Source organism: Perognathus longimembris, chromosome 10 (genome assembly GCF_023159225.1).
Source record: "Perognathus longimembris pacificus isolate PPM17 chromosome 10, ASM2315922v1, whole genome shotgun sequence".
Taxonomy (NCBI): Eukaryota; Metazoa; Chordata; class Mammalia; order Rodentia; family Heteromyidae; genus Perognathus; species Perognathus longimembris.
The window spans coordinates 12,556,182-12,583,573 of NC_063170.1; the positions used below are offsets into that span (position 1 = coordinate 12,556,182).

The following is a 27,392-nucleotide window of genomic DNA, read 5'->3' on the forward strand; positions in this document are numbered from 1 at the left end:
CACCACTAGTCTAGGTTGGTAATGATACTTCTATTGTTACCTCTATTGTTGGACATCATATTAACTCATTTTCTACCTTCTTTGAACCCTATGTCTGCTTCCCACTGCTGAGAGACCTCTAGCTAGTGCTGAGGTTGTTAAGCTGCCTGAAAGGGTGTGGTTGCATTTGGCTCCCCCCCCCAAAAAAAAAAAAAAACCGAAAGTGCTGAGCATCTTTTGTCCACTTGGTAGAAAGCCAGGCAAATCACCCACTGAGCCTCACAAGGGACCGATTTTGGAAAACAGGTAAAGAGTGTGGATAGATAGGAAAGCAGAAAACACAGTTGAGCTTTGGAACTTGAGAACTTACATGGGGGCTCTAGTGGAATTGCAGCTACTTGTACAGCCTTGTCTGTCTGTGAAAATTGTCCTCTTATACCGAGTGTGCATCTCAGGAGCGATGCACATGGAGCCAGGAGGGAGGAAGGGACACCTGCCCAGCTAGCAGATGAGCCACATTGAACCTAGAGATCCACGGGGTGACAGAGGCCAGCCAGACTGTCGTCATTCCAGCAATCAAGCTTGGGGAGTTGGGCAGGCTTAAAAACAAAAAAAGTCTATTGGCTCAATTCTTTTTTTTTTTTTTTTGCCAGTCCTGGGCTTGGACTCAGGGCCTGAGCACTGTCCCTGGCTTCTTTTTGCTCAATGCTAGCACTCTACCACTTGAGCCACAGTGACACTTCTGGCCGTTTTCTATATATGTGGTGCTTGGGAATCGAACCCAGGGCTTCATCTATAGGAGGCAAGCATTCTTGCCACTAGGCCATATTCCCAGCCCCCCATTGGCTCAATTCTGTTAGGTTTCCTAGGAATTGTGGCGTGTGCTCTCTAACTTGACAGGTGGGTGTTCTGCAGAAAACGTCTTGAATCTGGGGACTGAGGCCAGTAGATGGTCCTGTGTGCAGTATATTCTGTATGTTGACCTCTTTGTTCAATCTAACACTCACTCTGAAGTCTGGTTTTGTGTGTACGTGCGTGTGTGCATGCCCACTAGCCTGGGGCTTGAACTTCAGGGCCTGAGTGCTGTTCTTGAGCTTTTTTGTTCAAGCTTAGTGCTATCATTGAGTCACGGCTTCACTTTTAGCTTTTTGGTGGTTAGTTGGAGATAAGACTGGGAATGTTTCGGGGACTGACCTTCTGAATGGCCTGTGGGCTGGGGGTGGAGGAGGCAGCACCTAACAGCCTTTTTCTCTTTCCCCACAGGACAGAGTAATCACAGAGAAAGCAGCCCTTTCCTTTGCCCAGTGGAGGCCTCCAGAGGAAGTGACTACTATGACAGGAACTTGGCACTATTTGAGGTAGCTAAGAAACCATTCTGGGCCACAGGTTGGGCAGGTAGGGGCCTACTGGGGGGCTTTTGGGCTAAGCAAGAAGAGTGGGTCTTCTATTCTTCCTGTCTCTGGTGCCCTAGGCAGCCAGGCCCTGGGGTTCCCTGGACTTTTCCAACGGAAGCTGCTTTCCCAGAGGCCATTCACAGTGCCACCCCCGCTGCCATCTCCAGGGCTGTTCACCTTTTCCTATAGCCCCTTACCTTCTTAGCTTCCTCTTTTCTGTCCATTCTTAGGGCTTCTTCTAGTCCCTGGCTCTGTTCCCTCCCACAGATTCTTCCTTGCTTTCCCAGTTGGCTCTTCTACCTGTGCCCCCTGCTTCGTCACTGAGGCCTGGCCCTCCCACCCTGCCCTGTGCCCACTCTCTACAGCTTCAGTGACACCTCTCTGGGAAGGTTCCCGAATGTAGGCTTCTCAACTTGAATTTTGTCAAGCTTGAGCAGTAAGAGCTGGATTGAAGGCATGGGTTGGACTCCTAAACTCTGACTCCACATATCCATCTACCCTGTGACTACATAATGTAGGTTTCTCAATCTCTTCATGCCCAAAGGACCTCCATCTTGACTCTTCACTCCAATCCTACCTTTCTGGTATAGAGGGTCAAAAGGGAGCTTCGAGGGAAAATGCTAAATGTGGGCCAGCAGCAGGTAGAGGCATGGCACTGAGAAAACTGCAGGGGCAGGGAAAGCCTTGACTGAATGAGGGTCGTAGAACCATGACCCCAAGAGACCTCCTGGCCTGAGAGGCCAGCAGAGTTCTGCACTGAAGTCTTCCACCTGTTCCTACCTGAGGACAGGCTGGGGAGCCAGCCCCCTATCATGGGTGTCAAGGCGAGTTTTTCACAGGAGCAAGTACCTAGAGGAAGATCATTCAGGAAGGTCAGCATTTGGGCAGAAAAGTGAGACTCCATTTGTCCCTGTCACACTGAGGCGGCTAGGGTATTTTCTGTATGGAGGTGAGGGTCAATGTGAAGCCCAAAGGTCCAGCCATCGCTGGGAAGTGGCCAGGCAGAACACTCAGGGTGAAGAGTGTGATCTGCCAGCCAAGCCTGCCTTCTCCTTTTCCCCGAGGCGGGTGATTTTCACAAATGGGCTGGCACTGATTGCAGCCAGGGTGGGGCTGAGAGAAGCAGCCGCTGGGCTGGGGCCTTTGAGTGCCAGGTGGTGAGGTGTGGTGCCCACACCTGCCCAGTTGGCTGGCATGGGCTTCCCCAGGCAAGAGCTGGGATCAGGCCCAGACCTGCCTTAGGCCTTGGCTTGGACCCAGAGGCCAGACTGCTGGCTAAACACAGGTATTCTGGCACCGCCTTGGCCTGTTGCCATCTTGCCCTGTGGCTCTGTTTACAGGAGGAGTTGGACATTCGCCCAAAGGTGTCGTCTCTTCTGGGCAAGCTTGTCAGCTACACCAACCTCACCCAGGGTGCCAAGGAGCATGAAGAGGCCGAGAGTGGGGAAGGCGCCCGCCGGAGAGCAGCCAAGGTAAGCCAGTTGAGGTCAGCAGACAGGTCAGCAGAGCATCATGGAACCAGTCACTTCCCCACATCGTGGTGAGCTCACCAGGCGTGGTGCCCATGAAGGCTGGACACTGAAGGCCTGGAGTTCAAGGACGATTCGAGGGGTGGTGTTAGGAGGAGCTCCTGAGGGGAGCAGGGGGTCAGGGAGGTCCTCAGAAGTAATTGAAAACAACAGCCACCTGTACCCCGCTGTCTCTGTGGGAGGCACTGCGCTGAGAGTGGGCCCAGCTTCTCAGATAGTATCCTCCCAGGGCTGTGAGGTGGAAGCCTGGCACAGAGGCACACAGCTGTCACCCCTGCAATGTGGGAGGCCCAGGGGGGAGAACTCATAGAGCCCAGTAGTTTCATGAGGTCAGCCTGGGCAGCACAGCAAAACTCAAAAGAAAAAAAGAAAAAAAAAAAAAGCTATGAGGTAGGTGCTATTATCATCTTCAGTTTCTTTTCCTGTCAGTGCTGGGGCTTGCACTCTGGGCCTGAGCACTGTCCCTGGCTTCCTTTTGCTCAAGGCTAGCACTCTACCACTTGAGCCACAGCGCCACTTCTGGCTATTTCTAAATATGTGGTGCTGAAGAATTGAACCCAGGGCTTTGTGCATGCTAGGCAAGCACTGTTCTGCTAAGCCACATTCCCAACCCTTCATTTTCTTTTTTACTTTTTTTTTTTTTTTTTTTTTTTTGCCAGTCCTGGGCCTTGGACTCAGGGCCTGAGCACTGTCCCTGGCTTCTTTTTGCTCAAGGCTAACACTCTGCCACTTGAGCCACAGCGCCACCTCTGGCCTTTTCTATATATGTGGTGCTGAGGAATCGAACCCAGGGCTTCATGTATATGAGGCAAGTACTCTTGCCACCAGGCCATATTCCCAGCCCCTTTCTTTACTTTTTCTTTTAGCTTACATATTAGTTATACAGGGGCGATTTCATTGTTTTTACCTACCTGCCTGCCTTGCTTTTCTTTTTTTTTTTTGGCCAGTCCTAGGCCGTGAACTCAGGGCCTGAGCACTGTCCCTGCCTTCTTTTTTGCTCAAGGCTAGCACTCTGCCACTTGAGCCACAGCGCCACTTCTGGCCATTTTCTGTATATGTGGTGCTGGGGAATTGAACCCAGGGCCTCATATATACGAGGCAAGCACTCTTGCCACTAGGCCATATTCCCAGCCCCCCTGCCTTGCTTTTCTTTCCTCCTTCCCTCCCTCCCTTCCTTCCTTTCTTCTTTTCCTCCCTCCCACCCTTCTTTCCTTCCTCTTTTTTTGTCAACGGTACTGGGGTTTGTATTCCAGGTGTCCCACTCTCTCATTTGACTTTTTGGCTCATGGCTGGCTGGTAATCTAACACTTGAGCCACACCTCCACTTCTTACCTTATTTTATTTTTTTTGGCCATTCCTGGGGCTTGGACTCAGGGCTTGAGCACTGTCCCTAAACTTCTTTTGCTCAAGGCTAGCACCGTACCACTTGAGCCACAGCGCCACTTCTGGCGTCTTCTGTTTATGTGGTGCTAAGGAATCAAACCCAGGGCTTCATGCATGCTAGGCAAGCACTCTACCACTAAGCCACATTCCCAGCCCTTGCTTTTATTTTTTTTCTTGTTAATTATTGATGATCAAAATCTGAACTTTAATCTTCACATCTCAGCCTCCTGCATAGCTAGGATTGTGGGTGTGGAGCCCCCAACTTTTAGCTCTCTGGTTTCTTTCTAGACCTCTGACCCTTCAACCTTGCTCTCTATTTAGAACAGCTGTTTGGCTGTTTGTTTATATATGCTGGTGATCAAACCTAGGGCCTCTCTGTACTGTGCACTCTACCATTCAGATACATCCTCAGCCCCTAGAATGGCTTTTTTTTTTTTGGCCAGTGCTTTAACTCAGAGCATTGTCCCTGAGCTTCTTTGTGCTCAAGGCTAGTGCTCTACCACTAGAGCCATAGCGCCACTTCCTGCTTTTTCTGAGTAGCTTTTTGGAGATAAGAGCATCACTGACTTTTCTACCCAGGCTGTCTTCAAACCACAATCTTCAGATCTCAGCCTCCTGAGTAGCAAGAATTACAGGTGTGAGCCACCAGTACCAAACCCCCTGCAATGACTTTTGCATCTTTGTTTACCTCCTCTTTATGATGAGCCTGTTTAGCTGAGGGATGATGATTTCCTCTATGTTTTTGATTTGGAGGTGAGGAGCCTTGAGGTTTGGGAAGTAACTGTGTTTGGAAGGAGCTGGGGTCTGGTCCTGACTATATAGTGTTCTGCTGAAAGGTCAGCACAAGCCAAAGGAACTCCTGGTTGAGATGAACCAGGTCACTAGCCTTGCATCTGCTTGTAAGACTTGGGCCTTTTAGGGGTGGGCCCAAGAGAGTGGATGAGCCACTACCCTTCTAGGAAGCAAACTACTCTTTATTTTATCTATCCATCCATCCATCTATTTACTTATTTTGCCAGTCCTGGGGCTTGAACTCAGGACCTGAACACTGTTTCTGAGCCTCTCTGTGCTAGGCTAGTATTCTACCAGTTGATCCACAGTGCCACTTCTGGCTTTTTCTGTTTATGTGGTACTAAGGAATCGAACCCAGGGCTTCATGCATGTTAGGCAAGCAGTCTACTAAGCCACATTCTCAGCCCTCAAACTACTCTTTAGAGAGGCCAGCTGATATCCTGAGGTCAGCCCCAACCCCTCCTCTACTACTGTTTGTGATTTTTTTGGCCATGTCCCAGACTAAGTATAGCAAAGACTCCTGACTATCTTCTGCCTGTCCCTATCCAGCCCTGCAGGAGGGGTCTCAATTGCTGAGTGTGTTGTCCACTATGAGTGGTAGAAACCTTGGGTAAAGGCCTTATTCCTGTCCTGTCAGGCAAAGTCAGCAAGCTGATAGCTGGGTATGAAAGGGCTCCCAAGAAAGGATAATGTACAGCCAGGTGCCAATGGCTTACACCTGTAACCCTAGCTCCTCAGGAGGCTGAGATTTGGAAGATTGCGATTCAAAGGCAGCTCAGGTAGAAAAGTCCAAGAGACTTCATCTCCAAAATAAGCAACAAAAAGCCAGACTGGAAGTGTGGCTTAAGTAGTAGAAGTAGTAGAGTGCCAGCAAGTAGATCTGGTACAAGTCCCTGAGTCAAATGCTGATACTGCCCTTACCAAAAAAAAAAAACAAAAGGGCTGGGAATGTGGCTTAGCAGTAGAGTGCTTGCCTAGCATGCATAAATCCCTGGGTCCAATTCCTCGGCACCACATAAACAGAAAAAGCTAGAAGTGGCACTGTGGCTCAAGCAGTAGAATGCTAGCCTTGAGCAAAAAGAAGCCAGGGACAGTGCTCAGCCCCTGAGTTCAAACCCCAGGACTGGCAAAACATGCACACACACACACACACACACACACACACACACACACACACACACACCAGAAAAAAAGATTAGTATAAGGCTGAGGGCTAACCTCACTGGAAAGGCCCTGTTTTTAATTCCCAGGGCTTATAAGTGGGATGGGAAAGAAGCCTGAGTTGGTGAGAGGCCATGGTCCTGTGGCTCATTGGGGAACCTGTAAGGATTTTGAGTCTAGCCTTGGTTTACCTCACCTCACCCCTAGTAGGGTGACAACATAAGAGGGTGGCTGAGAATCTCTGGCCCAGTGGATTTGGGGTAGAGGGAGGAAGAGCCTAGTCAAATCTATAGGGAGTCAGGAAGCTGTGGGCCTCACCTAGGGCAACTGAACAGGGGTATCAGCAAGGAAGGCATAAATTGAGAGAAGAGCGGTTGGTGGTGCATGCCTGTAATCCCAGTACTTGAGAGGCTGAAGTAGAAAAATCTTGAACATAGTTAATTTTAGGCTAGCCTCAGCTACAAAGCAAGGCCCTGTCCAAAAATAATACCAAAAAATAAATAAATAAAAGAAGAAAGAAAGAAGACTTGAAACAGGAAGGGTGAGCCTCCAACTGAACCCTGTCAAACCCTAAGGAGACAGCTTTTCCCTGGCAGCCTCTTCAGCTCTGGCCCAGTGACCTTCTGAGGCTGCCAGAGGTTATTTGGGGATGCGGAAAGCATTTCCGGCCCTGCCCTTTCCCACACTGCCCTTTTCTGATGGTGACTCAGCCTAGCATGGGGTTGGGACTGGAAGCTCATGCTGCTGCTACCCAGTGGGTGGTATTGTCCGGGAAGAGCTGGAACAGACCCTGATGAGGCCCATCTTTCACCTATGCTGCGTTGGGCAGCACAGCGTGAGGAGGTTCATTCTCCCAGGTTCTTCATGCTGGACATAGATCCTACCTCAGGCCTGGGCCCATCAGGAGAGTTCCCATGGCTATGTGGTTCCCTCCTGGCTTTTAAGCGCTGAGTAGGCCCCCAACTGGATTGTTCCTTCCTCTGTGGGTGTAGCCTCTGCCTGGCCTCCTGGCTTGCCCCTCCTCTGCCCTTACACGGTTGAGAAATACTGTTGAATCTGTGTTTAGTCTTTCCTCACTTACTCATGGCCTAATCTTGGTTGTCTCTGGAATTTTCTCAAGATGTCCAGAAGTTTGCAAGGTGAGCTCTTCTACTCACTGGGTTCCTGAGCATCTTTTGGGGCCCATGCCGGGCCTGTTGGTGAGAAAACGATAAACAAGCCAAGTGTGCTTGTGAATGGTTGTAAGGCATTCCAGTGAATGGTGGGTTACTGTGACCTGTAGTGACCATGTCACAGGGGTGTATTAGATGAATGAGATGATATGATATGAAGGCACTGATACTCTGTGCCCCTCCTTTCTCACCCGCATAGGCACCCAGCATGGGCACTCTCATGGGGGTGTACCTGCCCTGCCTACAGAACATCTTTGGAGTCATCCTGTTCCTGCGGCTGACCTGGATGGTGGGCACCGCTGGGGTGCTGCAGGCCCTCCTCATAGTGCTCATCTGCTGCTGCTGTGTGAGTAGACCAGTACTGGGCCACGGGGACCCCATAAACCCTACCCAGCTGAGTTGCTCATCCAAGTTCTCTCTCTGTCCTACAGACTCTGCTGACAGCCATCTCCATGAGTGCCATCGCCACCAATGGCGTGGTTCCAGGTGGGTGAGCGCCACCCCAGGTGTGGTTGGTATAGGGATTGCAGCTCAGAGCCCACCTTGACCTGCCCAGCTGGGAGCTATTCTCCCATGGGGTCCCAGTCCCTGACTGACTCTAGAACCATCAACTAAGACCTTCCTGCTGGAGTGCTCGCCTTGCATGCATGAAGCCCTGGGTTTGATTCTGCAGTACCACATATATAGAAAAAGCCAAAAGTGGCGCTGTGACTCAAGTGGTAGAGTGCTAGCCTTGAGCAAAAAGAAGCCAGGGACAGTGCTCAGGCCCTGAGTTCAGGCCCCAGGATTAGCAAAAAAACAAAACAAAACAAGACCTTTCTGCTGAACAGAATTAGAGATTGCGGTTGTGTTTGGTTTGTAGAAAAACAGTACACCGGGCTGGGGATATAGCCTAGTGGCAAGAGTGCCTGCCTCGGATACACGAGGCCCTAGGTTCGATTCCCCAGCACCACATATACAGAAAACGGCCAGAAGCGGCGCTGTGGCTCAAGTGGCAGAGTGCTAGCCTTGAGCGGGAAGAAGCCAGGGACAGTGCTCAGGCCCTGAGTCCAAGGCCCAGGACTGGCCAAAAAAAAAAAAAAAAAGAAAAAAAAAAAAAGAAAAACAGTACACCTAGCCAGGCCCCAGTGGCTCATGCCTGTAATCTTAGCTACCTAGAAGACTGAGATCTGAGGATGACAGTTCGAAGCCAGCCTGGGCAGGAAAGTCCCTGGAACTCAGAACAGCGCTCAGGCCTTGAGTTCAAACCCTAGGACCAGCACATAGACACACACACACACACACACACACACACACACACACACACATTCCACAATACACCCTTCGCAAGAAAGAGCAATGTATGTTTACAGTAAGAGAGGTTTAAGAGGGTGACTATATTGTCACCATTCTGACTTCATTTTCATTAGTCTTTTGGCACATGGTCTTATAAATTACTGATCTCTTTTTGCTCACTCACTTCTTTCTGTGTATATATGTAAGTATAGATGTGTATGTAGGTGTGTATATTTATGTGTATAATTTCTTTTTCCTAGGAACATATATGTGTATTCTCTTTCTCTCTCTCTCTCTATATATATATATTTCCCAAGTGTTAGACACACACATTTTTATTTATTTATTTATTGTTCCAGTCCTGTAGCTTGGACTCTTGGCCTGAGCACTGTCCCTGGCTTCTTTTTGCTCAAGGCTAACACTCTACCACTTGAGCCACAGTGCCACTTCTGGTTTTCTGGTGGATATAAGAGTCTCACGGACTTTTCTGCCTGGGCTGGCTTTGAACCACAATCCTCAAATCTCAGCCTCCTGAGTAGCTAGGATGACAGGTGTGAGCTACCAGCACATGGCTAGACATATTTTTAAAAGTGTTTTCTATGGTAAGTTATAACCCAGTTTGTCTGATTGTTCTCCTTTCTGTTGGTTCTCCTTGTCATGAAGAGCTTTAACCAGTTGTCTCTGTTCATGCCCCTGGCAGTGCCCTTAGAAAGAAGACCCTTGAGGGCCTGGGAATGTGGCTTAGTGGTAGAGTGCTTGCCTAGCATGTACAAAGCCCTGGGTTCAATTCCTCAGCACCACATAAACAGAAAAAGCCGGAAGTGGCGCTGTGGCTCAAGTGGTAGAGTGCTAGCCTTGAGCAAAAAGAATCTCAGGGACAGTGCTCAGGCCCTGAGTTCAAGCCCCAGGACTGGCAAAAAAAAAACAAAAAACCTAAAAAACAGAAAGACCCTCCAGACTGGAGTGTTACAACATGAAAAGAGTTAATTCTTTTTTTTTTTAAAGTGCTCATCCTGGGGCTTGAACTCAGGGCTTGGGCATTGTCCCTGACCTTCTTTTGCTCGTCTGGTGTTCTACCACCTGAGCCACAGCACCACTTCTGGCTTTTTTCTGAGTAATTTGTGAGAGATAAGAGTCTCACAGCTTTTCCTGTCCTGCTGACTTGGAACTGTGACCCTCAGATCTTAACCTCCTGAGTAGCTAGGATTACAGGTGTGAGCCACCAGCGACCCTGTGAAGGTTGACCCTTTTTAACACTTACTGATTCTTTTTTTTTGGGGGGGGGGGCAGTCCTGGGCCTTGGACTCGGGGCCTGAGCACTGTCCCTGGCTTGCTCTTTTGCTCAAGGCTAGCACTTTGCCACTTGAGCCACAGTGCCTCTTCTGGCCGTTTTCTGTATATGTGGTGCTGGGGAATTGAACCCAGGGCCTCATGTATACGAGGCAAGCTTTCTTGCCACTAGGCCATATCCCCAGTCCCCCACTTACTGATTCTTACTCCCAGATCTTCTGACAGGAGAAGTAGGTATAGTCAATAGTGTGGGGCCTCCATTGTCCTCAGGGTTGTTAGTCTCTGATAGACTCCTAGCCCCAGGGCAGGAGGCTCAGCTGTGAATACTTACCCTGGCCAGTTTGCACTGGGCCACAAGAGTCAAAAAGACCAACTGGGGAAGGTTCTGCATCTTCCCTGGTATGGAAGGGGAAAGGTAGTCCTGGGTAGTTGTGAGGGAGCACCTGAAGAATCAGCCCAGACCCATGTCCACCTTCTCTTTGCTATAGCTGGGGGCTCCTATTTCATGATCTCTCGCTCACTGGGACCAGAATTTGGAGGTGCTGTGGGTCTCTGCTTCTACTTGGGAACAACATTTGCAGCAGCTATGTACATCCTGGGAGCCATCGAGATCTTGCTGGTGAGTCTGGCAGTCAACTTCATTTGTTCCCAAATAGTCTCTGGACTCTGCAGTGGAGGCACAGGCTGCTTGTGGTTCCTTAGCCTCTGGTACGGTTTTGGGTTACACTGGGAGAGGCCACCAGGGATCTTTACTCAGACTAGCCTCCCTTTTGCCCCCATGCTAGTTTGAGCTAGGTAGGGAAAGGGCCTAACTGCCTTCCCCTTGGCCTGCTGTTACCGCTGCCTGGGCATCGTTTCAGCTGCAGCAGGAGGCTTGCCAGCTGTTGCATTTAGCTGAGTGACAAGTCTTAGTGGTGACACAGAGATTGATTCTTGGGCTTTTGTGGGCTCTGGCTAGCTCTGTCACCCCCGGAGCTCTGTGCCAGGGCTCTTAAGATCCAGCTTATGGCAAGCGGCCACAGGAGGCCAGATTTCAGGGCCTCCTCCGTGAGCTCTGTGGATACTGACTCAAACTGCCTTCTCATTCACGAGCGAACCACCTGGGTCAATGAAAGAACAGGTACTGTCATCCTAGCTACTCAGGAGGCTGAGATTTAAGGATCACTGTTCAAAGCCAGCCCCGGGCAGAAAAGTCTGTGAGACTCATCGCCAATAAACTACTCAGAACAAGCCACAAGTGGCTCAAGTGGCGCTGTGGCTCAACTAGCAGAACGCTAACCTTGAGCACATAGAGGCTCAGGAACAGCGCCCAGGCCCTTAGTTCAAGACTCATGACCACCAAAAAGAAAACAGAGGGACTTGGGGGAGCAAGCAAAGAGTGACTGATTCCCCTTAGAGAACCAGAGAGGGATAGTTGTCTATTGTAATTTCTTGGTCCTCTGCCTACAGTGTGGACTTTGGATCTAGAGCTTCTGATTTTTTTAAAATTTGTTTTCTATTTCTCATATTTCATCTACATTATTTGAAATTCTTCCATTAAGAAAAATGTCCCGGGGCTGGGAACATAGCCTAGTGGCAAGAGTGCTTGCCTTGAATACATGAAGCCCTGCGTTCGATTCCCCAGCACCACATATATAGAAAATGGCCAGAAGTGGCGCTGTGGCTCAAGTGGCAGAGTGCTATCTTGGAGCAAAAAAGAAGCCAGGGACAGTGCTCAGGCCCTGAGTTCAAAGCCCAGGACTGGCAAAAAAAAAGAAAAGAAAAGAAAAAAGAAAATTGTCCCGTTTCCCCAGTTTATTCAACCATGTAATTATATAGACCTCTGGATATTTATTTTTTTCTCTGAGTTACTGGTTTATAATTCAATATTATCATTATTTTGTTCAAACTGTTCTCTTTTACCCTGCTGCTATTTAGATTGGCAGTGCCTGTGTCTGAATTCCTTTCTTTCTTTCCTTTCTCTTTTTTTCTTTTTTCTTCCTTTCCTTTCTCTTTTTCTTCTTTCCTCCTTTCTCCCTCTCTGTCTCTATTCACTTTAGTGTTTTGTTTTATTTATTTGCCAGTCCTGGGCCCTGGACTCAGGGCCTGAGCACTGTCCCTGGCTTCTTTTTGCTCAAGGCTAGCACTCTGCCACCTGAGCCACAGCGCCACTTCTGGCTGTTTTGCATACATGTGGTGCTGAGGAATCAAACCCAGGGTTTCATGTATACGAGGCCACTAGGCTATGTTCCACTAGGCTATGTTCCCAGCCCTCTATTCACTTTAAATAATAGGTTTGTTAAAATATAATTGTGTGTGTGTGTGTGTTTATGTGTGTGTGCTGGTCCTAGAATTGAACTCAGGGCCTGGGTGCTGTCCCTGAGCTCTTTTGCTCAAGGCTAGCACATTACCACTTTGAGCCAAAGTGCCACTTCCAGTTTTCTGGTGGTTAAATTGAAGGTAAGAGTCTCATGGACTTTCCTACCAGGGTTGGCTTTGAACTGTGATCCTCATGTCTTAGCTTCCTGAGTTAGGACTACAGGCGTGAGCCACCAGCACCTGGCAAAACATAATTCTTATACCATACATTCAACTACTTAGTAAAAATGTACAGTTAAGTGCTGAGTGCTGGTGTCTCAAGCCTGTAATCATTCTAGCTACTCAGAAGGCTGAGATCTGAAGTTCATGGTTTGAAGCCATCCCAGGCAGGAAAAGTCTGTGAGACTCTTATCCCCAATTAACCACAAACCGGAGGTAGAACCATAGTTCTCAAGTGGTAGAGTGGTAGCCTAGAACAAAAGAACTCAGGTACAGCACCCAGGCCCTAGTATCAGCACATACCAAAAAGAAAATATAAGCTCAGGAAGATGAGGCAGGAGGATTGTAAGTTTGAGGCAAGTCTGGGTCACATAGAAAGACTTCCTTAAAAGACTAAGCCAGGTGCTGGTGGCTCATGCCTGTAATCCTAGCTACTCAGGAGGCTGAGCTCTGAGGAGCATAGTTTTTTTGTTTGTTTGTTTGTTTGTTTTGGCCAGTCCTGGGGCTTGGACTCTGGGCCTGAGCACTGTCCCTGGCTTCTTTTTGCTCAAGGCTAGCACTCTGCCACTTGAGCCACAGCGCCACTTCTGGCCATTTTCTGTATATGTGGTGCTGGGGAATCGAACCCAGGGCCTCATGTATATGAGCCAGGCACTCTTGCCACTAGGCTATATCCCCAGCCCATGAGGAGCATAATTTGAAGCCAGCCCAGGCAGGAAAGTTCATGAGACTCTTAGCTCCAATTAATCACCTAAATGGAACTGTGGCTCAAGTGGGAGAATGCTAGCTTTGAACACCTAGGCCCTGAGTTCAAGCCCTAGGATGGGCTCTCTCTCTCTCTTTCTAATTATATATGTACTTTATTACATATTTATATGTGTGTATACGTGTGTGTGTATGTGAGTGTGTGGCTTACATGATAAAGTACTTGCTTAGCAAGAAGGAGGACCTGAACTCAGTCCCCAGTACTAAATGAAATAGGAAAAGCAAAGCCAAGCATGGTAGTACATGCCTGTAATCATAGCGACTCAAAGGTCAGAAGCAGAAGGATTAAAAGCTGCAAAGGTAGCTAGAAAATTGTCTCAAAAGTGAAATAGCCAGAACTGGGCACCAGTGGCTCACACCTGTAATCCAAGCTACGCATGAGGCCAAGATCTAAGGGGTACAATTTGAAGCCAGCCCACACAGAAAAATCTGTGAGGCTCTTATCTCTAATTAACCAGAAAAACGCTGGAAATGGAGATGTGGCTCGAGGTAGAGCACTAGCCTTGAGTGGAAAAAGGTAAAGGTCAGCAGTCAGGCCCTGAGTGCAAGTCCCAGTACTAGCACACACAGAAAAGAAAAGGTGAAATAAGCAAATGGGGTAAATAATAGAGCTACGTGAGGCCCAAGTTCAATCTTTAGTCCCCACTCGAGAACTTCCCCACCTCCAAAAGAAAAAGAAGAAAAAGTATACAATTCATTACCACAGTCAACTTTGGAACATTTTCATCACTGCAGAAGAAGCCTCATTAGTAGTCATCCTCCCCTCACTCATCCTTAGCAACCACCAGGTTTTCTGTCTCTATGGATTTGTTTCTTCTGGACATTTCATAGAAGTGAAATTGTATAATATGTGACCTCTTGTGAGTGGCTTCCTTTAGAGGCACTTCAAAAGAAAACCAAAATGATAGGCTTCATTTTCCAAATAGGAAGCTTGAACCCTCTCCATGTGTCTCTTTGTTTCAGACCTACATTGCTCCACCAGCTGCCATTTTTCACCCATCGGGTGCTCACGATACATCAAGTGCCACTTTGAACAATATGAGGGTGTATGGGACCATTTTTCTGACTTTTATGACCCTAGTGGTATTCGTTGGTGTCAAGTATGTGAACAAATTTGCCTCGCTTTTCCTGGCCTGTGTGATCATCTCCATCCTCTCCATCTATGCTGGGGGCATCAAGTCTATTTTTGACCCTCCTGTGTTTCCGTAAGTAATTTGACCATTTGTCTAGGCATTCCATTGACATTTCTTCCAAATAGGCGGCCTTTGATGCCTAGGTCCTTAAGGATGTTGGGAGAAAAGAGGCTAGGGCCTCCAGCTGAGCAGATGTTCATGCCTCCATCCCTCTAGGGTATGCATGCTGGGCAACAGGACCCTGTCTCGGGACCAGTTTGATATCTGCGCCAAGACGACGGTGGTGGACAACGAGACAGTAGCTACTCGGCTGTGGAGTTTCTTCTGCCATAGCTCCAACCTTACCACTGATTCCTGTGACCCCTACTTCCTACTCAACAACGTGACTGAGATCCCTGGCATCCCTGGTGCGGGTGCTGGCGTGCTCCATGGTAGGTCCTCCTCCCCCTCCTCCACCCTGCAGGCTGATGAGAAGAGCAGAGCACAGAACTGTCCTTGTGTGGCCAGCTTGGGAACGGGGGTTGGGGAGAGTGGCGGGGGGCGGGGGGGAGGCAAGTCTGGCTGCCTTCCCGGCTCAGCAGTGTCTTCTCAGCTTGGCTCCTGGAGGCTGAATTTTGGGGGAACAGAGCCTGTTTGGCCAGCATCCCAGGCCTGCAGCAGCCCCTAGAAAGTTCTGGCATCCCTTCTTTCGCTGGCCACCAGCCCCTGATGCTGCTTGGGATGGTTCCCACAGGAGCCATAAAAAGCTTGTGTGTGAGAGGCAGGCTCCAGTGGAGTTCTGGCTAATGATGTTTGGCCACTATTGACTGCCAGACTCCTCCCTGGACAGCTTCCTCCCTGTGGCTAGCGCGGTTCTATGGCGAACAGTAACTATTGGGCCGAAGCTGTCCCCAGAGCTTCCTTGTGTCTGCAGACTCCTGCTGGGCTGCCCTCAACTTCCCTGGGGAAGTTGGTTGGTGGTAATGCTGCTGTCCCTTACAGAAAACCTGTGGAGTGCTTATCTGGAGAAGGGCGAGGTGGTGGAGAAACGTGGGCTGCTCTCCACAGACACCATCGGCCTGAAGGAGAACCTGTCCCTCTATGTGGTGGCTGACATCGCCACATCCTTCACTGTGTTGGTTGGCATTTTCTTCCCCTCTGTAACAGGTAAGTCCCTGTTCACCTGATAATCACCCAGGTCTGCCTCCTATCCTGGGGAGCCCCTGAGGGGGTCTCATTTGTTTTTGAAGGTATCATGGCTGGCTCCAACCGCTCTGGAGACCTCCGCGATGCGCAGAAGTCCATCCCGGTGGGGACCATTCTGGCCATCGTGACCACCTCACTTGTGTGTATCCTTCTCCAGGCCTGAGATGGAGGGGGCAGAGGGGCAGGGGGGCAGGGGGCACCTGCCTGCATGGAAGCCACTTGTCAGCAAGCACAGATACAACCTCCATGCATGCGTGTATACCTCACCCCTGGCACATACACACATGCTACAAGGGCGTCCGCATGCGCTCTGGGGAACTCTCAGATGTCTGCAGGCCGAGGTGATGACAGTGACGGCCACGGGGTTCCAGGGGGAATGAGGCAGGCTGCAGTGCGGTAGAGGGCCAGCTTCCTTGACGCAAAGCAGATTTCAGCAGTGTGGTTCTCTTTGGTGCTTGCATCGAGGGCGTGGTGCTCCGGGACAAGTGAGTGAGCTGCGCCCCTCCCTGCAGCTGGGGCTCAGCTCTTGCTTGCCCTCATCCCATTCCCCCTACCTGCTCCCACGCATCTCCTCAGGCTATTGGCTGCCACTGGTGGTCTTTGCCACCAGTTGGGCCAGGCTTCTCCGGGACTTTTTATCCTGAGAGGATGGTGATATTAAGATCTAGGTTGGACATTAAGATCCTAGTGGGGCAAAGTTACAGGATAAGGATCGGCCATAGGCCTTCTCCACTCAGGGCTAGAATTCTGCCTCCTGTCCCCCAGCCCTCATTCCTGACTCCTGACATCCCTCACTCTGGGTGGCCTCATCCAGGGCTTGGGGGCCTCCTTGCCTGGACCTGATCTGAGCCTGGCCCCTGCAGGTACGGCGACGGCGTCAGCAGGAATTTGGTGGTGGGCACCTTGGCCTGGCCTTCACCCTGGGTCATTGTCGTCGGCTCCTTTTTCTCAACATGTGGCGCTGGACTCCAGAGCCTCACTGGGGCACCACGCCTGCTGCAGGCCATCGCCAAAGATAACATCATCCCCTTCCTCCGGGTGAGCCCTTCTGCGCATCCTCACAGTCTGGCTGCTCCTGGCCCCTCACACTGGCTAACTAGAGAGAGGGAATCAGATGCCATTGTGGCCTGCCCACCGCGGCCCCAGAACTGGACAGCTGTCTGTCTATAAGGAGCTTCTGATGGCCTCCTTGGCCCTGCTTGTGGTTCGCAGAGCCGTCTGAGTCTACGACTCATCCAAAGCAGAGAGTCCTAGAGAGGCGGGAGTCAGGGAAACCTGTAATCCCCAATAGCAATATATCTAGGGGAGTCCTGCAGCTCAGCCCAGGGGCCTAGGGATGATGGAGGCCAGCCTGGGGCTTGGGCTTCAGGGACTGGAACAGGGTGGCAGGAGCAGCTTCTTCCCTGGTGCCTACAGGTGTTTGGCCATGGGAAGGCAAATGGTGAGCCGACGTGGGCACTTCTGCTGACAGCACTCATCGCAGAGCTGGGCATCCTCATTGCCTCACTCGACATGGTGGCCCCCATTCTCTCCATGTGAGCTGAGGGCAGGGCAGTGGGTTGGTCCTGTAGAAAACTCCCTGAACCCCAGGGCTTCTCAGCTTGTCTGGTGTTGAGGGCGGGAGGTGGGAGATAGGTTGGGCAGCTCATGTGGGCTTCCCTGCATTTAGAGGCCAGCCTGGCACCTATCCCAAAGCTGCAGAGACCAGAAGCCCTTACACTCCACTGCGTGCAACTCCCCAGAATGAGCAGCCAGCACACCCCCACTCTTGGACAGGGCAAGGACCTGGTCCCTTGAGCCTTCATGAAGCAACCTCTGCCCCAATCACTTTTAAGGTTGCTTGTGCTGAAAGTCCTAGAGGCTGGGAAAATGAGTTTGACAGCACTTGGAGAGCAGGGGTCAGCACGTGCTGATCCCCAAGGGTCTCATTTGGGGCAGTTTGTTCCATTGCTATGTTCACCTCTGCTCACATTGGGGTCCTCACGCTTTCTGTTCCTCATTTGTTTAGTTACGAGGCGCCTGCCCTTCACTGCTCATTCAGCTTACAGATCTGACAGGCCTTTCTCCCACTTCTCCAGCAGCTTCCACCCCAGCCACAGCCAAGCCTACAACCTCTGGCTTCTCTTGCCCCTTCTGGCACACCTCACCCTTAACAGTAGCACACACTTCCAACTGTTCTTGCCACTGTCATCTTGAGTGGTGACCCTATTGGCCAAGTCAGAGACATAGTGCAGCCTTTCATCAATCATATAGCTTTTTTTTGTCCAAGACTAGGACTCAAACTCAGTACCTGCCGCTTTTGCTCATTGGCTAGAGCTCTCCCAACAGCCATGCCTCTGACCCCTTCCTGTGGTTCTTTCTGACAGCTCCTGATGGACACTCCCTCGTAGGAATCCTTGCCCCTCACACTCCTCTTTCAGTCCTGCCTGCTTGTCTATGCTTCCCCTCTGTTGGCTGAGGGTGATGAGAGCTCCTTCTTCCTCAGCCACCTTCCTGGGAGGGTTCATGCAGCCAGCCTTGTCTATGTCCCAACTCCCATTCCTAACACAGTGTCTCTGAAATATCCAGCTCAGTGTATCCACATGGTTCTTTTCTCTTGACCTGTTCCTCTTTCCCACATGCATGATGGCTCCTGTTCACCTGGTTGCCCTGACTAGATGCCTCATTGTCTCACTGTCTCCACACACTGAGCATCCCTGTCATTTCATCCCCATCCTCTTCTAGTTTGCTGTTTCCTGGCCTGCAATGCCTTCTCACTCCCCTGACAGTGAATCTTAGCTCATACTCTGTAACCTGGCTCTGAAGACACCTTGGCAGCACTCACATCTGCATCACACCACGGGAATGGGTGCTATGGGGTTGGAAAGACCTAAGTCCACAGAGAGCAGGACCAGAGAGCATGGTGGCTGTTTCTGGTCCAGGACAGCCAGAAACCAGGCTGCTAGAGATACCAAAGAGGCTGTTCTGTGTCTTAGGTTCTTTCTGATGTGTTACCTGTTTGTGAACCTGGCCTGTGCTGTACAGACGCTCCTGAGAACCCCCAATTGGCGACCCCGATTCAAATACTATCATTGGTGAGTGCCGGATGGACCCCAGAGCCAAGGCCTTTGACCTGGGGAATATTGGGAAGGCCAGGATCCCTGTTATGGATTGAGATTTGAGTTGGAGTAGTGGTTGCTCTTAATGAAACACTGGAGAGGGAGATTGTAGGGTTGGGGGCTTGACCTGTTTCTCAAGCCCAGCTTGTGACATGGGGCATGGGATGGGCTGTGACATGGATCCGTGCTGGTTTTGTTGATTCTCCTCTCTTCTGCCTCTGTCTCAGGGCGCTGTCCTTCCTGGGCATGAGCCTCTGCCTGGCCCTAATGTTTGTCTCCTCCTGGTACTATGCTCTGGTTGCCATGCTTATTGCAGGCATGATCTATAAGTACATCGAGTACCAAGGGTGAGTGAAAGGTTGTTGTCCCTGTTAGCAGCCCATACAGTATTTATTCATGGCGGCTGATGGAGGAAGTGGGGTGGTATGAATGTTGGCTTGTGGGAGGAACTGGATCATGTTTGCTATCCACCTTACTGCTATAACTCATCAGGGGCTGAGAGGGCCTCGCTTTCCTCCATCCCATACTTATATAGGCATAAGTCTCTAGTGGAGGAGCTGGGCTTGTGGCTCAGTGGTAGAACACTTGATTCGCATGTATGAGACTGTTAGTTTAATCCCCAGCATTCTGACAAAGAGGCTAGAAGGACTAAGGGCTCATTAACTTGTGGCATCTCTAGGGCTGAGAAGGAGTGGGGTGACGGAATCCGAGGCTTGTCCCTGAGTGCAGCCCGCTATGCGCTATTGCGGTTAGAAGAGGGGCCACCTCACACCAAAAACTGGCGGTAAGTTCGTGCCTAGATTCGTAGGGGCCATCTCAAGATTCTTAGAGAGCACTGTGAGAGTGGGAAGCCCTCCTCCTGGTGTTATTTGGGGTGCTCTCCTGCTTATTGGTCACTTAGAGCCATGTGACTCAAGCCTGGGGGACAGAACTCTGAGAAGGAAAGATGAAGAGGCTCCTTGGAAAGGTGTGGCCCCAGTCTCAGGCTGCATCCTCCTCTGGCCACTATAGGCCTCAGCTCCTGGTGCTGTTGAAGTTAGATGAGGACCTTCATGTGAAGTACCCACGGCTCCTCACCTTTGCTTCCCAGCTGAAGGCGGGCAAGGGCCTGACGATTGTTGGCTCCGTCATCCAGGGCAGCTTCTTGGAGAGCTATGGCGAGGCCCAGGCTGCTGAACAGGTGCTTGCTGGGGGGTAGGAGGAGCTGAACCAGACCAATGGTGTCTGGCTACGGCTGGGATGTCGGGGAGGGAACTAATCCTGGCCAGGCCGGCCAGCCAGGTGGACAACACTATTGTTACCTTGGAGCAGGAACAGGAAGTATAGCTGTCCCATCTTGAAAACATGGTTTCTGGGTAAACAAGCTTGCAACTAGGCCCTCTCCTCCTCCCAAGTAGTCATGTGTTTCCTAGAGCCCTGGGAGGGAGTCTAACAGAGGGAAAGTCGATGACCTCACTTTCTGACCATTGTGTTCTCCAGACAATCAAGAACATGATGGAGATTGAGAAAGTGAAAGGTTTCTGCCAGGTAGTGGTGGCCAGCAAAGTACGTGAAGGACTGGCTCATCTCATCCAGTCCTGCGGCCTGGGTGGCATGAGGCATAACTCCGTGGTACTGGGCTGGCCCTACGGCTGGCGACAGAGTGAGGACCCACGTGCCTGGAAGACCTTTATTGGTATGTGAAGAGCTGGCTCTTGGGCTAGACCAAGTGGGCCAGGGTAGGGTCACGCAAGGTGGCAGAGGCCAGAGGGCCACAGGCTGGTAGTCAGCAATATCCCTCTTCCCCAGACACCGTGCGCTGTACCACAGCTGCCCACCTGGCCCTGCTGGTGCCCAAGAACATCGCTTTCTACCCCAGCAACCACGAGCGTTACCTGGAAGGCCACATTGATGTGTGGTGGATCGTGCATGATGGTGGCATGCTCATGCTTTTGCCCTTCCTGTTGCGTCAGCATAAGGTGGGCCAGACTGTGGGCAGGAGTGGTGGGAGTGGATGGGCTCTCAGAGGACCGGAGGTGACAGAACCACCCCTACCCCCTGGCCACAGGTTTGGAGGAAGTGCCGAATGCGCATCTTTACAGTCGCCCAGATGGATGACAATAGCATCCAGATGAAGAAGGATCTTGCCATCTTCTTGTACCACCTCCGCCTAGAGGCAGAAGTGGAGGTGGTAGAGATGGTGAGCTGCCTGTTCCAGCCTGGCCCTGAGGATCCTGAGCACCTTACAGCCCAGTCATCACAGCTTCCTCTCTCCCCAGCATAACAGCGACATCTCTGCGTACACCTATGAGCGCACACTGATGATGGAACAGCGGTCTCAGATGCTGCGGCAGATGAGGCTGACCAAGAACGAGCGGGAGCGAGAAGTTAGTGGCCATCTTGGTTCCAGCTGGGTGGCAGGGTCAGGCTCTTGGAAATACTGTGAAGTGGGGGCGTCAATATGATTCCCTTCAGAGCTAGGTGGCTCACACCTGTAATCAATCACAGCTATCCAGGGGTCAGAGTTAGGAGAATTATCGTTTGAAGCCAGCCCAAGCCAAAAGTAACATCTCATCTCAGCAAACAAGCTGAAGGTGGTAGCTTGCACCTGGAATCCCAGCTGTGCAAGAGGCCATAAGTAGGAGCATCACATTCTGAGATAGGTCCAGACATAAACACAAGATCCTATTCATAAAATAACTAGAGAGGCAGGGCGCCAGTGGCTCATATCTGTAATCCTAGCTACTCAGGAGGCTGAGATCTGAGGATTGAGGTTCAAAGCCAGCCAACAGGAAAGTCTGAGACTCTTATCTCCAATTAGCCACCAGAAAACCAGAAGTGGCGCTGTGGCTCAAAGTGCTAACCTTGAGCAGAAAAGGTCAGGGACAGTGCCCAGGCCCTGAGTTCAAGCCCCATGACCAACCAAAAAAAGTAAAATAATTACAGCACAAAGGGCTGGAGCTAGGGGGTGGCTCAAGAACATGGCTTTCTACCTCCCGAACATTGAGCATTACCTAGACATCAACATTAGTATGCAATGGATGGCGCACAAAAGTAGTCTGCTCACGCTGTCAGTGGGCATGGAAGGCCAGGTGTGACAGAGTCACTCCCAACTCCGTGGCCACAGTGGAAGCACTTCCAAACAAAATATGAACAAAAACAGTATCACACCAAAAAGAGAGAGAGAGACTCCCGAGCTCCAACTGTACCAACACACCTGTTTTCCAGGGGGGCAGAATGGTCACATGGTGCCAGCCAGTGCCCCTTTTCCTAAGGTACCAAAGCTACTTCCGATTGTCCTTAGGCACAGCTGGTCAAGGACAGGCACTCAGCCCTGCGGCTGGAGAGTCTGTACTCAGATGAGGAGGACGAGTCTGCAGCAGCAACGGACAAGATCCAGATGACATGGACCCGGGACAAGTACATGACGGAGCCCTGGGACCCCAGCCACGCCCCTGAGAACTTCCGGGAGCTGGTGCACATGAAGCCGTGAGTGCGGCCACGTTGGAAGGTGGAAGTGGGGTGGAAGCAGACAAGCCGTGCCTGTGGGCTAGGGATGTAGTTATTCTTCGTAGATGGTTCCTGGAGGGCTCTGAGCATGTGTTATCACCTTCAGGGATCAGTCCAATGTGAGGCGCATGCACACTGCTGTGAAACTTAACGAAGTCATCGTCACACGCTCCCACGATGCCCGCCTGGTCCTACTGAACATGCCTGGCCCACCCAAGAACAGTGAGGGTGATGAGAACTGTATCCTTTCCTGGAGAGGCGGGCAGTGAGGAGGTAGATTACATGGGAGATCATACCAGAAGGTTCTCTTCTTGGGGGAAAGCAGGTCCCCACCCCCACTTCCTGGACCCGCGGCTGCCTCCTTAACCTTACACCCTACAGACATGGAGTTCCTTGAAGTACTGACCGAGGGCCTTGAGCGAGTGCTGTTGGTGCGTGGAGGCGGCCGTGAAGTCATCACCATCTACTCTTGAGCCTAGTGTAGTCATGTGGCCTAGAGTAGAGGTATCCAGGGCAACCACCCCCACCCCACCACATTACCTACTTGCCAGTTCGCTTTGCCCAGCCTTGCCTTGGACCAGCTTTGCTAGTGCTCCCAGGACACTGAGGCTGGGCCTGGCGATGGAAAATGGATCTGAGGTTCTGTGGACTGTGGGAGGTTTGGGGACTTTCCCCCCCAGTAGGCCTATCCTGGCTGAACAAAGGACTAGGGAGGCTGATGTGGGGTTGGAAGGCCCAGCCTAGCCCAGCACTATTTATTATCTATTTATTGTTTGGATGTTACCATCGGAGAGGAGGGGAAGGGCAGCAAGGGAGGGAGTTTGGCCCAGCCTGCCAGCAGGCAGACCTGGCTCTGACTACTGTGGGCAGGAACCCCCACGAAGCCTTGGGGAATGGAGCTGTCCCAGCTGAGGCCTGACTTTTTTCAATAAAACATTGTGTACTTCTGGGCCTCCCGCTGCTCAGCTCTGTTTTCCCTGGCGCCAAGGGGAGAGGCAGAACTGAACCCAGGCTGTGCCCCGGTCCTGGCAGTGGCGCTCTCTGGCCACCCCCATTGGCTGTCCTGTCCCTCCCACTGGCTCAGAGGCCCTCCCACCCTGATACCAGATAAGGCCAGCCTGGGACTGCTTCATCTGGCAGTAGGCACTGGGTTGGAATGGGGCTGCCTGGCTCCCTATGGCAGTGGGTACTGCTGCTGCTGGGGCTGCTGCTCCCCCCTGCCGCCCCCTTCTGGCTCTTCAATGTGCTCTTCCCCCCGCATACCACGCCCAAGGCTGAACTCAGTAACCACACACCGCCCGTCATTCTCGGTAAGCCCCCGGCCAAGGTCCCAGGCCACACCTTGGGAGGCCTGACCCTAGCCCCTGATAGCAGCAGGGGCTGCCAGTGCTCTCCTGCCCTAGCATGAACCCTGATTCCCACTTCCATTAGAAAGAAGCCAAAGGCTTGTCCTACAGAGAAATCACCTCATCTTTTCCCACACTTGTTCTGTGTTTACCACAGGAGGGTAAGGTGGGAGGGCCCAAGGTTTTGGTCAGGGCATTCTGGCTGTGGTCAGCTGCAACCACATTACGTCCTGGAACAAGCCGTTGCTACTCCTTGACACCCCCCCCCTGCCGCCCCCCACCAAGGACAAGATGCCTGAGCCAGGGCAGGAAAGCAAGAGAGGCTCATGAAGGCCTGCCCCCTTCTCAGGCCCAGCCCCCAACCCCATACCTGTGTTCTTACCTTGGACTTTGGTGGTAAAGGGAAGCCAGGCTGGATGTTTGCTTTGTGGGGGCAGGGGGTCAGTGGCCTTGGCTCCTGCACCTTCCCTGCCTGAAGGGAGCCTTTGCTTTGTGGGGGGGCGGGGCAGGGGGGAATCGGGTCTGGGATCAGGAGGGAAAGAAGTATGGGTAGTGCTTGTGAATTGAGGGTATGGGAGTTGGAGGGGTGGGGCTGGTAAGGGGGTGAGGGGAAGCCAAAGAGTCCAGAGTGAGAGCCAGTGCCCACAGTGCCTGGCTGCCTGGGGAACCAGCTAGAAGCCAAGCTGGACAAGCCGGATGTGGTGAACTGGATGTGCTACCGCAAGACAGAGGACTTCTTTACCATCTGGCTGGATCTCAATATGTTTCTACCCCTTGGGGTGGACTGCTGGATTGATAACACCAGGTATGTGCCTTGAGCTTTGCCCAGCCCGCCCCCCCCCCCCCAGCCTCCCCAGCCCTTGGCTGCTGACAGCTGAGTGTCACACTGTCCCCAGGGTTGTCTACAATCGCAGTTCTGGACGTGTTTCCAATGCCCCTGGTGTACAAATCCGGGTGCCTGGCTTTGGCAAGACCTACTCTGTTGAGTACTTAGACAAAAACAAGCTAGCAGGTGTGTGACCAGGGATAAGGGCCGGGGGCTCTGGTGGGCTAGCAGGGCTGGCCTGTAGATGCCATGACAAGAAAGAACCCTCACATGGCTGGCTTCCCACAGGGTACATGCACACACTGGTGCAGAATCTGGTCAACAATGGCTATGTGCGGGATGAGACAGTGCGGGCTGCCCCTTACGACTGGCGGCTGGAGCCTGGTGAGTGAGTGCTCGTCGTGGATTTGGGGCAGGGCAGGTGGCACTTGACTCCAACCTCTTTGATCCTTGCCTCACCTGCAGGCCAGCAGGAGGAGTATTATGGGAAGCTGGCGGGGCTCGTGGAGGAGATGCACGCTACCTATGGGAAGCCTGTCTTCCTCATTGGACACAGCCTTGGCTGTCTGCACTTGCTGTATTTCTTGTTGCGTCAGCCTCAGTCCTGGAAAGACCGCTTCATTGATGGTTTCATCTCTCTGGGAGCTCCTTGGGGTGGCTCTATCAAGCCCATGTTGGTCTTGGCCTCAGGTGAGAAGGCCTCTGATTATTTGTGTCCTGTGGGAGGTGGGGGAGGAATGAAGCTGGATCACAGAGCTGGCGTCACTTTAGTTCACGATGGCACGCTAGATATTGTCTACCACCCTGGGGCACACTTTCTGTCCTCTCCACCCCTGCCTGTGGCCTGGGAGGGCTGTTAGAATGGTTTTCTCAGTCTGTGCTAATGATGCCAAAGGGAAGTAAAATGCAGGTTATGTACCCCGGCAATCTGACTCCAACCCAGATTTGTTCCTTTTGCCTGAGGTCTTGCCCACCCAGCTTTTAGTTGCTTTCTGCTTCTAGGGATCCTTGTACTCAGGGATCTGCTTTCCTGAGGACAGATCAGCCAGTCAGAGCTCCTGTCCTTCTCAAAGGACAGCGCCAACGGCACAGAACAGCTATATGCCTTGCACAGCCAGGCTGCACCTTCTCCCTACAAGTCAGTCTCTCTCACCCGATTAAGATTCTACCACTGGCTGGGTGCTCGTGGCTCACACCTATAATCCTAACCTCTCAGGAGGCTGATATCTGAGGGTTGCAGTTCAAAGCCAGCCTGGGTAAGAAAGTCCCTGAGACTCTTAACTCCAATTAACAACCAGAAGACCAGAAATGGTGCTATAGTGCTCAGACTGTGTTCATTCCCTGAGTTCAAGCCCCACAATAACAACAACAAAAGTTTCCAAGAATACAGAGATACAACCTCTTTTTATCGTTCCCAAAATTCAACCCTGTAACCTCTATGAAGCATAGGGCCCACACAGGGAGTGAGGGAGAACAGCTAGCAAGGCCTCACACACTAGAGGGCACCCTTCCCCAACAGTGCCACCATCTGAGAGAGGCCATCATGGCCTCCCATTTAATAAGCACACGACAAGCACCTTTTTGGATATTGGTCCTGTTCTAATCTGTGGCGTAGAGTCCAGCTCTGAGTGGAGGAGGGAACAAGAATATGTAATGCTTGAGGTGGCATTCAAGAGACTTATACATGCTAGGTAAGCACTTTTACCACTAAGGTATACGCTCCTCCTGCACTAGCTTAGGCAACTCACTTACACTGGGGCAAATGGTGAGCCAGGCCCGGCTCCCTGTCCCACCATGCTCCTTATCTGTAGGCGACAACCAGGGCATTCCGATCATGTCCAGCATCAAACTGAGAGAAGAGCAGCGAATGACGACAACTTCACCCTGGATGTTTCCTGCCCACCAGGTGTGGCCTGAGGATCACGTGTTCATTTCCACGCCAAGCTTCAACTACACAGGCCGTGACTTCCAGCGCTTCTTTGCTGACCTGCACTTTGAAGAAGGCTGGTACATGTGGCTTCAGTCACGTGACTTGCTGGCAGGGCTCCCAGCACCTGGTGTAGAAGTATACTGTCTGTACGGTGTGGGCCTGCCCACACCCCGCACCTACATTTATGACCATGGTTTTCCTTACACAGACCCTGTGGCTTTGCTCTATGAGGATGGTGATGACACAGTAGCTACACGCAGCATGGAGCTCTGTGGCCAGTGGCAGGGCCGCCAACCACAGCCTGTACACCTGTTGCCCCTGAATGGGACGCAGCACCTCAACATGGTCTTCAGCAACAAGACACTAGAGCACATCAATGCCATCCTGCTGGGTGCCTACCGCAGTGACACTCATGCTCCCTGAATAAAGACCTTAACTGCATGAACCTTGTGTGCTGTAGATTAAGAGAGGCACTACTAGGGGCCCTGTACAAAGATTCATGTATCACCAGCCACAGGCCCAGTGTTCGGTGGAGCATACAGCAAGATGGGCCCTGCTAAAGCCTGAAGCTGAACTGGATACCCTGAGATTCATGACTTCCTATTTTTCTAGGTGAGCTGTTCAAGGAGCTTGCCCTGTGTTTGGCTCTGTGCTGGGCACTAGGACTAGAGCCAGCTGTATTCAAACAGCTATAGGGGCAGAGAAAAAGGATGATCTGAGTTTATTTTCCCTGGTCCAGGAAGGGAAGGTGAGATGGCCTGTTGAGTGCTGGTGAGTAATCTGTAAAGAGTTTAGAGCAGGGCGCCAGTGTCTCACGCCTGTAATCCTAGCTACTCAGGAGGCTGAGATCTGAGGCTCATGTTTCAAAGCCAGCCTGGGCAGGAAAGTCTGTGAGACTCTTATCTCTAATTCACCAGAAAACCACAAGTGGTGCTGTGGCTCAAGTGGTAGAGCACTAGTCTTGAGCTGAAGAGCTCAGGGACAGCACCCAGGCTGAGTTCAAGCCCCACAACTGACAAAAAAAACAACAAAAAAAAAAAACGTTTAGAATCTGAGAAATGGGAGTGCAGTTTGTTGGTAGAGTACAAGGCCCTGGATTCAAACTCTAGCTCTAAAAGAAAAGGGGGG

The 27,392-nt window shown here is 51.5% G+C and overlaps 2 protein-coding genes across 3 annotated transcripts in view; both read left to right on the plus strand.

Annotated features, from left to right (window-relative positions):
* Slc12a4 (solute carrier family 12 member 4) overlaps nucleotides 1–23,115 on the plus strand; it is a 28,324-nt gene extending 5,209 nt beyond the window's left edge. Inside the window, exons 2-24 of the mRNA XM_048355277.1 lie at nucleotides 1,243–1,337; nucleotides 2,714–2,845; nucleotides 7,610–7,756; nucleotides 7,842–7,896; nucleotides 10,464–10,594; nucleotides 14,221–14,462; nucleotides 14,607–14,821; nucleotides 15,372–15,536; nucleotides 15,620–15,718; nucleotides 16,003–16,060; nucleotides 16,439–16,613; nucleotides 16,992–17,110; nucleotides 18,551–18,649; nucleotides 18,901–19,020; nucleotides 19,353–19,457; nucleotides 19,685–19,853; nucleotides 20,153–20,348; nucleotides 20,462–20,631; nucleotides 20,721–20,852; nucleotides 20,932–21,039; nucleotides 21,957–22,141; nucleotides 22,269–22,402; nucleotides 22,544–23,115. Coding sequence (XP_048211234.1) covers nucleotides 1,243–1,337; nucleotides 2,714–2,845; nucleotides 7,610–7,756; nucleotides 7,842–7,896; nucleotides 10,464–10,594; nucleotides 14,221–14,462; nucleotides 14,607–14,821; nucleotides 15,372–15,536; nucleotides 15,620–15,718; nucleotides 16,003–16,060; nucleotides 16,439–16,613; nucleotides 16,992–17,110; nucleotides 18,551–18,649; nucleotides 18,901–19,020; nucleotides 19,353–19,457; nucleotides 19,685–19,853; nucleotides 20,153–20,348; nucleotides 20,462–20,631; nucleotides 20,721–20,852; nucleotides 20,932–21,039; nucleotides 21,957–22,141; nucleotides 22,269–22,402; nucleotides 22,544–22,635 — 3,143 coding nt within the window. The 3' untranslated portion in view covers nucleotides 22,636–23,115. The remainder of the gene's footprint in view (nucleotides 1–1,242; nucleotides 1,338–2,713; nucleotides 2,846–7,609; nucleotides 7,757–7,841; nucleotides 7,897–10,463; nucleotides 10,595–14,220; nucleotides 14,463–14,606; nucleotides 14,822–15,371; nucleotides 15,537–15,619; nucleotides 15,719–16,002; nucleotides 16,061–16,438; nucleotides 16,614–16,991; nucleotides 17,111–18,550; nucleotides 18,650–18,900; nucleotides 19,021–19,352; nucleotides 19,458–19,684; nucleotides 19,854–20,152; nucleotides 20,349–20,461; nucleotides 20,632–20,720; nucleotides 20,853–20,931; nucleotides 21,040–21,956; nucleotides 22,142–22,268; nucleotides 22,403–22,543) is intronic.
* Nucleotides 23,116–23,249: 134 nt separating this feature from the next.
* Nucleotides 23,250–27,147, plus strand: Lcat (lecithin-cholesterol acyltransferase). Of its 2 annotated transcripts, none has more exons than XM_048355285.1 (6): nucleotides 23,250–23,472; nucleotides 24,148–24,313; nucleotides 24,405–24,520; nucleotides 24,623–24,718; nucleotides 24,800–25,024; nucleotides 26,146–27,147. In XM_048355285.1, the coding sequence occupies exons 1-6, from the start codon at nucleotides 23,319–23,321 to the stop codon at nucleotides 26,685–26,687; spliced, it is 1,299 nt and encodes a 432-aa protein (XP_048211242.1). In that variant the 5' UTR covers nucleotides 23,250–23,318; the 3' UTR covers nucleotides 26,688–27,147. The 2 variants fall into 2 exon arrangements, with proteins under 2 accessions (XP_048211242.1, XP_048211243.1); XM_048355286.1 differs by having other exon boundaries at nucleotides 24,157–24,313.
* The last annotated feature ends 245 nt before the right edge of the window (nucleotides 27,148–27,392 follow it).

Bases quoted from the DNA above. Each gene is read 5' to 3' on its own strand.
- Lcat (XM_048355285.1), top strand. From the start codon at position 23,319: ATGGGGCTGCCTGGCTCCCTATGGCAGTGGGTACTGCTGCTGCTGGGG. The intron at 24,314-24,404 runs GTATGTGCCTTG...CACTGTCCCCAG, and splicing joins TGCTGGATTGATAACACCAG to GGTTGTCTACAATCGCAGTT. The intron at 24,719-24,799 runs GTGAGTGAGTGC...CCTCACCTGCAG, and splicing joins CGACTGGCGGCTGGAGCCTG to GCCAGCAGGAGGAGTATTAT.